This window comes from Babylonia areolata, chromosome 16 (genome assembly GCF_041734735.1).
Source record: "Babylonia areolata isolate BAREFJ2019XMU chromosome 16, ASM4173473v1, whole genome shotgun sequence".
NCBI lineage: Eukaryota > Metazoa > Mollusca > Gastropoda > Neogastropoda > Buccinidae > Babylonia > Babylonia areolata.
In genome coordinates, this window is record NC_134891.1 from 27,005,385 (window position 1) to 27,015,314 (window position 9,930).

Here is a 9,930-nt window from a genome sequence, read left to right on the forward strand (position 1 = left end):
CGGCCATGCAGAAAAAAACATGACATTCACCGGAGAGGAAAAAAAATTAGTTGTGAATTGAACAACGTGACTACCAGTCCGCCACTACCCGCAATGGACGGTCAAAGCACACTTACACACACGGTAACGTGTTCGGTTTTCAACACGCACACACACACACACACACACACCACGGACATTAGATCTGTCTGCACCACAAAAGAGCCTGTGCAGACTTTTGCACCACGGAGATCCGCACGCATGGCAAGTGATGCTTGGTGTCGCTTGCTTCAGCTCTGTTCAGTGGATCACCAGTACAGAGAAAGCGACATATCTCTGGAATCACACACCACTTGTATTATTTGCTTGTTCAGTTCCAGACCTGGCGACCGCCGGCGTGGTTCTGCCTGGTATTGTGTGTGGCCCTGTGGGGATAATAATGAACGCTAGACACTGGGTTGTGTATGGGAGCGGGAGTGGGTGTGTGTGCGGGTGTTGTGGCGGAAGAGTGGGGATGGGATGAAGGGGAGGGGTGGAGGGCGAGGTGGAGGGGTGGTGGTGGTGAGGAGGATGCGTCACCGCCACCGCCACCTCCACCGCTACACCACCGTCACCGCGTACTAGCTGTTGCTGATGATGGTGAAAGTGGCAGCGATGTTGATGGCCACACGCCCGTTTTATTGAAGAACGTCGCATCAAACCAAACCAAGAAGCTTGATATGAGAAAGAAGAAGGGAAAACAGAGAAGAAGCTAATTCCGCTTTGCTCCATGATGTATCCACAAACATCTCTCAAAAATAGTCCTGTTTTGAACCCCTGCCTTTCCCCACCCCTAGAAAAGACTGAAGTAGTAAACGGATTGTTAGTGATGTGAAATTTACTTGAATAACGATTTTGTTTTGCTTGTAGGGCCCACATAAAGCTGTATTACTGGATACCATGCCAATAAGCAGAAAAATCCCAGATTCTTGTTTTGAGCAGCACACAAGCCGGAATAGTTCTTCCCCTTAACTTGCTCAGTACACGTTGAGTGTTGGGCTGTGCGTGAGTTTTTCAAACTAGACGATAAATCATGTTTCGTGCGACAGCATGCACGTAAATTAGCGGGGAAAGAATATTAAAACAAACATGTGAAAAGAATCCTCACCGAGAAGTTGTCCCGGGCAATTGTTCGGAAACCTGGCAGGCAAATATTATCATGCGCATAAGTTAACAGAAACGCCGAGGGGAGGTGCGTTGCGTCTGATTATTGTCACCGACATTGCGCTTTCAAAGTTCCCTCAGTTGGGAATGTGAGTGGGCCGGTCTAATTTCGCAGTTGGGAAATCCCTTGTGATCGGGTATCATACTTTAGAGCAACTGCATGACGAGATTAATGATTATCAGAACGCGACGCTTTAAAGACAACTGACTAAAAGCTTATATATATATATATATATATATATATATATATATATATATATATATATAACCAGCTGAGTACACCGGCACACGCAGATACACATAGACACACATACTGACACACGCACTCACACACATGCACGCACACACACACACTGTGACACACTTACACACGCACACGGTTCACAAACACAAACGCACACACCGGCACACCGACTCAGTGGCCCTGGAGAAACTGACACAGACACTGATGCACACCGGCACACCGTGCAAACTGAATGCTCACACACCGTCCCTGCGGGGAAACACACACACACACACACTATCACACACACACACTGTGACACACACACACACACACAACACACACTGTGACACACACACACACACACACACACACACACACAACAACAACAACAACAAAACAAACAAAAACAAAAACCGCACGCGCACAAAAACCGCACGACCGCACCACCACACGCACCCGCTCTCGCCAGCTCTCTGCTCACTTCCTCTCTCTCTCTCTCTCTCAGACACACACACACAGCACACCGTCACACACACACACACACACACACACACACACACACATAAACCCATCATGTGTATTTTCCCCTATGTGTTTTCTTGCATCAGATTTAATTACGAATGTCGCCCTGAAGCTTGGTAAACAGAATGCTTTGTCAACTGTTGCGGATGAGATGACATGAAGTATTTCAGCCAGCCTCTTAAATCAAGTGCGTGTAACCAGCGATGCATACAAATTGTCTTCCCTTGAGTCCACCGACGCAAGTGGTAAACACATTAAAAAACATATATATATTAAGTTTGACCGGCGCTTCTTCTTCTTCTATGGACATTTATTTATTTATTCATTCATTTATTTATTCTTCTTTGCCTGGACTAGGCTGACCCTGGAGAAAGGTCTAGTGACGGTGAGGAAAGACTCACTGACCACAGGGAAAGTCCTGTTGACAGTGGGAAAGATTACAACTTGGGACGGATTCTCTCTTGAGGGCACGTAAGACCGTATGGCTGTGTCTGGAGTGGAACTGTCTTCATCTGCGGGCAGAGGCGGCCCGGTTTGGTCTGTGGGGTGTGCTCAGCAGCTGGACTGAGGGTAGTGTCTTTTGCCGGTGGGCTCTGCAGTCATGAAATACTGGCTGGTACACCCAGGGGGTTATTCTTTTAACTCTCTCCACACGAACGGCGAAAGAGACGACGTTAACAGCGTTTCACCCCAATTACCATCATTAAAATATTGCAAAAGGAAGGCTCTTATACTGAAGAGGTGAATGTTGACAAAGAATACTACAATTCTGACGACGGAAGCTAAAGGTTGGGTCATTCAGACACCCACTGGACATCCGAGGGGTCTGTGTAGAGGAGAAGAGAGGACTGGCCGAACTGAGTGAGTTAAGGCTGTCGCGAGTTGCACCCTGTGGTCTATTTTGCCTCTGTTCGGGAGCAGTTATGTCCCTTGAATTCTTAATGGAGTGTCCTGTGTGTGCCTGCACCCATCGTGAACACAGCGCAGGCCTCCAAAGGGTGGTGCAGGATTGATCCAAGGGCGCCGGATGGAGACAGTGCTACTCTGGGTCCTCCCCAGAAACCTACAGGTGTTTCTCTTTCTCCGGTCTCTTCTAAATGACTAGACGCTCAGTTTGATTTTCCACGCACACTTTGGCCGGAGAAAGGGTGAGAGCGGGAATGGAAGCAACACCCTTCACGGACCCTGTATTGGCAGCTGTAAGCGTCATAATCATCCTGCCACCTTCTTCTTTCGTGTTGGCGTGTTCTCAAAAGATTGGAGACCGCTAAAAGGGGTCACGCTCGCTCAGTATGGTTCCCGCAGCTTAGCGAAATGACGGCCTGTGTGCCAGTGGAACTATGGACGTTTATTATTTATTCATTCATTTATTTATTCATGAAGACATCTGTCTGTAGCGCATATTCTTGAAATGAAGCTCTGTGCGCTTTACTATAGTATGAAAAACTTTAACTCAAACATCCCCACACTGACAAACACATCCATATAATTTGAAGCATAGCCGGGTAAGAGAGAACAATTAAAAGATCATGTCATTGAATAAATCAAGTAATGTGTCAGATCTAAAAAAAAACAAAAAAACAATAATAAAGCGAAATAACGATAACAATGTAGACAATTGAAAGACGCACGCATGCACACACACACTGACACACACACACACGCGCGCACACACACACATGCCACTGATGCACACACGCATGCACCGACAAGCGCACGCATACACACACACATACACACCGGCACACACACACACACACTGCACACACACACACACACACACACACACAGATCAACCATCAAACAAAGCAAACAAACTACGACATTACATCATCATAGATAAAACAGTCCCTACAAAACATTCCTTGAAGAAACATTGTAGGCTACATAAGATCTATAGATTAGAACTGGAAAGATGAAACAAACGTATGACAATGCGTGACAGAAAGACTGGTATATATATAGAGAGAGAGAGAGAGAGACAGAGAGAGAGACAGAGAAACAGAGAGAGAAAAAGACAGGAGATTGAGAAAGACATACAGAGATTGAGACAGAGGGAGAGAGACAAACAGAGAAATAGAGAGACAGAGAGAGAGAGTTCGCTGAATATATGCACACACACACACGCACACGTGTATATATATATATATATATATATATATATTCTGATGGTTATAGAGTAAGCAAGACAATGCTTTTTTCATCCAGCCCTCGAAGGGAGAAAGAGAAGAAGAGTGGGAGGGGCGAAGGGGGGGGGGGGCATACAGACAAACAGGTAGAAAAAACAACAATGGCAGACAGAAAGACAGACAGAGACAATCAGACAGAGAGACAGGCAGGCATGGAGAGAGAGAGAGAGAGAGAGAGGGGGGGGGGGGGGGGGAATTTCATTACAAAGTTGTTGGTGTTTTTTTAAAAATATATTTCATCCCGTCCTTTGATAAACAAAATAAAATAAAATAAAATCTCGATATCATTTTTCTTCGGTGTGAAGCATTAAGCAGCCCACTTCTTTCCAAAGGCTTTTATTGTTTTCCCACCGTCGAGAGGCAACTGACACCAGCAGACGACAGTTAGAATGTCAACACTAATTGTTCGCGTCAGTTGTTCACGCTCGCTTTGCATTCTGTTCAGTGGGCACTCACCTGGTTGTTTTGAAGCAAACACGACAGGTGTTGTCGAGCTGCGGAGTCTAGCTATTCTTTACATTCACCCAGCGTGCGTGACACTCATGACAAATTGGCCGCAAAGTCGCAGGTTATATAAACTGGTGCGTTTTTCTTCACGTCTCCCGTTTCCAGTGATCCGACACCCCAGACTGCTTGAAATTTTGAATATAAATACGGCTGAGATTGTGCGAAGTTGCCATCAGGGTTGTAGTTTTGTGCATCGTAAATGTATGCATCACTGCGCGTGAAAATTATGTAGAATTTCAATCTGTACCTGTCTTTGTTAGTTTTTTTTTTTGTTTTTGATTTTGTTGTTGTTTTTATTTTTTTTTATTTTTTTTTCATTGGTTTTATTTTATATCAATTATTTGTCAAGCTGGTGTGTTTAAGTGTGCAGCAAATGGACTGTGAATTGGTGGTTTGAAAGTAACAATACATATTTTTAGCTGAACCAGTCTCACGTTATTTCTCTTTTTTCTTTTCGCAAAAAAGAAGAAGAAAAAGTGAAAAACAAAAACAAAAAAACAACAACAAAAAACAAAAACAAACAAACAAAAAACAACAACAACAAAAAACAAAAACGATTGGTTTTTCTCTCTCTCAGATTTATAGTTGTATCTTCACAAAATTAAAGGCAACTTGTGTTGCAAGTGCTATTTAAATTATCCATTCATAATCATTTCTAGTCTAGCTCAGTTCAGCTTTTTGTTTCAAGGAGGTGACAAAGCGTGCGGACTGATCCATATACGCTACACCAAATCTGCTTTTTCTTTTTTTAAAGGAGGGGAGCAGATGTCTCCTGACCGATGCATAAACACAACGCGCTGCATGGTCAGGTCTTGAGAGCCTACCATAAGTTTGTGTATAATCACAGTCTTGCTGTTTATGAGAACACGGAATTCAGTTGTGTCAGTGAGATATAACCTACTTATTGTTGCAGAACTTTGCTCCACAGAGCTTTCTTAGCAACGTAAAAAAACAAAAACAAAAAAAAACTTCAACAACGGAATCAGCGACAGTGAGATGATAAGACGCTGAACCAGTCTACATTATATTTCCTGCCGAAGAGCATATATTTGTACCGAAGTATCAATCGACAATAAAGTTTGTGTGTTCGTGACCAAATCTCTGTGTTGAACAACTCTTCTGTCTTTTCCATTGGAGACACCTGTTTAGACTTTCGGTCAGCATGTATCCAGGGATCGCCGCAGTCCTGATAGTAGTTGTGATTTCTGTTGCTGATGGCGCCGTCACAAGTGAGCGATAATGCCTACGTTTCTTTTTGCGTTTGTGTGTTTCTTTGGTGCTTTTTCTCGGACCGTGCTTAGTAATGATGATAACAATAGGCATGATAACAGGTATAACAGGCATGATGATAAGCATTGTAATAACAGGACAATAATAGGCATAATAATGATAATAATAGGCTTATGATAATGATAATAATGATAACACTAGGTATGATAATAATCTTGACACACACGCCACAAACCTTTGCTGCAATATACACTCGTGATATACATGAGATAAACTATGATTAAAAACTTATTCAGGCAGGTGAACTTCAACCACCGGGGGGATTAATGCAAAACGAGAGTAGATTTTTAAACAGTAATTGTGAAAAAAAAGTGTAATAATTATTAAGCCTCTTATAGGTGAGCGATGACATAATTTGAGGGGGTCGTTGCATATAGGTTTGCTTGGTAATATACTGTTTATTTTGATTAATGACGACTGGGTCGTTCTGTAACCTGTTGCTTTTTGTTCGTTTTTCTTTCTTTTACCTTACTCAAACCTGGAAAGTGCTCGATATAAATAATACTGTAATAATGATAATCTGGTAATAACAATAATGATAATAATGATAATAATCATAACCATCATCATCATCATCATCGCTCATCATCGTCGTCGTCATTGGATATGACGAATCACAATGCTCACCTGCATTCCACCTTTTTTTCTTCTCTTTTTTAAATAGTTATCCTGGAAGCATATTTCAATTCTCCAGGTAACATTATTTGTCTGCATTAGAACTTAATCAAGGACGCACTGTTGTGCGTTTTGATAGTCGATGAATGTGACGAAATGTCAAGTTTTTTCTGTTCATCTGCTGTATGTGCATGCATCGTTGTTGTTGCGGTGTGGCGTGTACAAGAAACACTGGCATTGTTGCATGCACATTATTCATCGTTACCTGTATCCCACCTTTTCCACCCGCCATGCAGGTGTGCCCCCACGGTCCAACTCGGGTCCCGGGCTGATGAGGCTGAAGGATGGGAAACCTGTGCCCCTCCCCCTGCCCCCCCGTCCTGCCCTGCCCACCGGCATTAGGCTGGAACAGGTAAGCAGCGACAGGTGGTGTGTGTGGGGAGGGGAGGGGGGAGGGGTTGTGTGTGTGCGTGTTTGTGTGCGTGTGTGTGCGTGTTTGCAACACACCATGTATGTGTTTGTGTGTGTGTGTGTGTGTGCGCGTGTGTGTTGGCAACACGTACACCTCTGCCAGTTTTAAAGCCGAGATGGCTGGTGTGCGTCTACAGCCCAAGTATGGTGGTATTTCTGTCAACACGAAGGAACAAAGAAAGCAAAACAAAACACAAAGAAGACAGCACTTAGAATAACATTGTACACCTCATATCCGTGACAGCCGCTGTCACAGACAGAGAGCCAAAACACGTACGTTTGCAGATATACATACCCAACACTCGGCTTATATCACAGATTGACATAAGTTTACATTTGGGCCTACAGCAAAGTGAGAGCTGTATTATCAATGGTTTCTCCAGTCAATGGGAAACCATTTACAGCTTAGTCTTTTGTGAAGGACTATGACTCTCAAACTGGGAGGCAAAATTGCACTGGCTCTTAGTGCTGCAGCCTTGTGGGCTAGTTGGCCTTTGGGAACCATCCCAACGCCAACTGTCCTAAAACCCTCTTGGCCGAGAGAGTGGGGATGTACTTGGGCAAGACACTCTCCACTATAATCAAATTTCTAGCCCAGATAGTCGGGACAGCAGTTGCCTCCTCTGCCGTTCTGATGGTCATAGTCGGACACGACTGACTATCATATATATATATATATATATATACACGAGTCGATGTTCACCGGCGTCCCACCCCAGACAGGAACCTCGGCGATGACTGATAAGTGTGACGATAACAACGTCATTTTGCCCGTGTCGTTAAAGACTATTTCTTGTCCAGTAAACAGGAACGGTCAAACACACATTGTCTTCTTTCCTTCGACTTAAATTTTGTTTATTTAGATGTGGGACTGAACACAAAACACTGAAAAGGGAGACAAAAATAAAATGATGATAATAATGATAAATTGACAGATAAAAACGTGCATCGCACACCTCTGCGTTTCTGACGAACAGCCCCACTGAAATACAGAGTTTGTATTCTGCAGACCCGGCAGAATAGAAATCTCACAACAGAAGTTGGAATCTTCTCCCCGGTTTATTTTATTTTGTTTCATTGTAATAATAATAATGATGATGATGATAAAAAAAAATGAATTAAAAAAATATGCGTATGATCACACGGATGAGACGATAAACCGATGTTCCGTGTGCAATACGCACTTGGCGCACTGTAAAAGAACATTTGGCAACAAGATCAAGTGTTGTCCTCTGGCAACATCCTGTAGAAGAAATCCACTCATCTATGTATGTATGTATGTATGTATATATATATATGTATGTATGTATGTATGTATATATCATTGTGTGTGTGTGTGTGTGTGTGTGTTCGTACACACATGCAAGGACTGACTAGCACACTGGGTTATACGCCTGTCAGGCATCAACCTAGCAGATGTGGTGTAGCGTACATGAATGGATTCGTCCAAAAGACAGTGTCGCCTCTTCTTCTTCTGCGTTCGTGGGCTGCAACTCCCACATTCACTCGTATGCACACGAGTGGGTTTTTACGTGTATGACCGTTTTTACCCCGCCATGTTGGAAGCCATACTCCGTTTTCTGGGGTGTGCATGCTGGGTATGTTCTTGTTTCCATAACCCACCGAACGCTGACATGGATTACAGGATCTTTAACGTGCGTATTTGATCTTCTGCTTGCATATACACACGAAGGGGGTTCAGGCACTAGCAGGTCTGCACATATGTTGACCTGGGAGATCGTAAAAATCTCCACCCTTCACCCACCAGGCGCCGTCACCGTGATTCGAACCCGGGACCCTCAGATTGACAGTCCATCGCTTTAACCATTCGGCTATTGCGCCCGTCCAGTGTCGCCTCAATCTTTGAGAGAAGCAGAAACTGAAGCGGTTGTCACTCTGGATCTCTCTTTCCCCAGACCCGCATGGACATGAAGGACATGGCTCAGCGCTACATTGACGAACTGCTGACCAAGGAGCTGAAGCACCAGATGGACCGAACCAAGCTGGAGAAGTTCGTCACAGACATGCTCATGTGGAGGAAACTCATGTTTGACAGGGCGCAGGCGTAGGCAACACAAGGCAGTGCCTGTGAATATATATAGAGAGAGGGGGCTTGGATGTACCTGTTGCCCAGATGTCAGTGCCAGTATATGTAGGCCTTGGGTGTACCTGTTGCCCAGATGTCAGTGCCAGTATATGTAGGCCTTGGGTGTACCTGTTGCCCTGTATACATAGGGCTTGGGTGTATCTGTTGCCCTGTATATATAGGGCTTGGGTGTACCTGTTGCCCTGTATATATAGGGCTTGGGTGTACCTGTTGCCCTGTATATATAGGGCTTGGGTGTATCTATGGCCCTGTATATATAGGGCTTGGGTGTACCTGTTGCCCTGTATATATAGGGCTTGGGTGTACCTGTTGCCCTGTATATATAGGGCTTGGGTGTATCTATGGCCCTGTATATATTGGGCTTGGGTGTACCTGTTGCCCTGTATATATAGGGCTTGGGTGTACCTGTTGCCCTGTATATATAGGGCTTAGGTTATCTGTTGCCCTGTATATGTAGGGTTTGGGTGTATCTGTTGCCCTGTATATATAGGGCTTGGGTTATCTGTTGCCCAGATGTCAGTGCCTGTATATAGGGCTCCGATGTATCTGTTGTAGCACATCATGCATACATACAGTGAGACCTGGGGTGGTAGATTGCATGAGCCAAACTTTAGCAGTGCTAAGTTTTGATTATCGTTAGGAATGTTCGTAACTCCACGGTAAACTCCAGTAAACTAGGGAACATTCTTAACTCTTTAAACAAACTTAGAACTGCAAAGATCGCTTCACACAACTCAGACCAGGGTTTCTTGTAGTGGCGTGGCATCCAGTTTTTAATCTGGGGAATTTCTATAAAATACAAAACAAACAAACAAATAAAC

At 44.0% G+C, this 9,930-nt stretch overlaps 1 protein-coding gene across 2 annotated transcripts; it reads left to right on the forward strand.

The window, feature by feature from the left end:
• The first annotated feature begins 4,729 nt into the window (after positions 1-4,729).
• Positions 4,730-9,176, forward strand: LOC143290954 (uncharacterized). Of its 2 annotated transcripts, none has more exons than XM_076600529.1 (4): positions 4,730-4,827; positions 5,540-5,855; positions 6,828-6,943; positions 8,919-9,176. In XM_076600529.1, the coding sequence occupies exons 2-4, from the start codon at positions 5,789-5,791 to the stop codon at positions 9,069-9,071; spliced, it is 336 nt and encodes a 111-aa protein (XP_076456644.1). In that variant the 5' UTR covers positions 4,730-4,827; positions 5,540-5,788; the 3' UTR covers positions 9,072-9,176. The 2 variants fall into 2 exon arrangements, with proteins under 2 accessions (XP_076456644.1, XP_076456645.1); XM_076600530.1 differs by having other exon boundaries at positions 4,736-4,827; positions 5,381-5,855.
• The last annotated feature ends 754 nt before the right edge of the window (positions 9,177-9,930 follow it).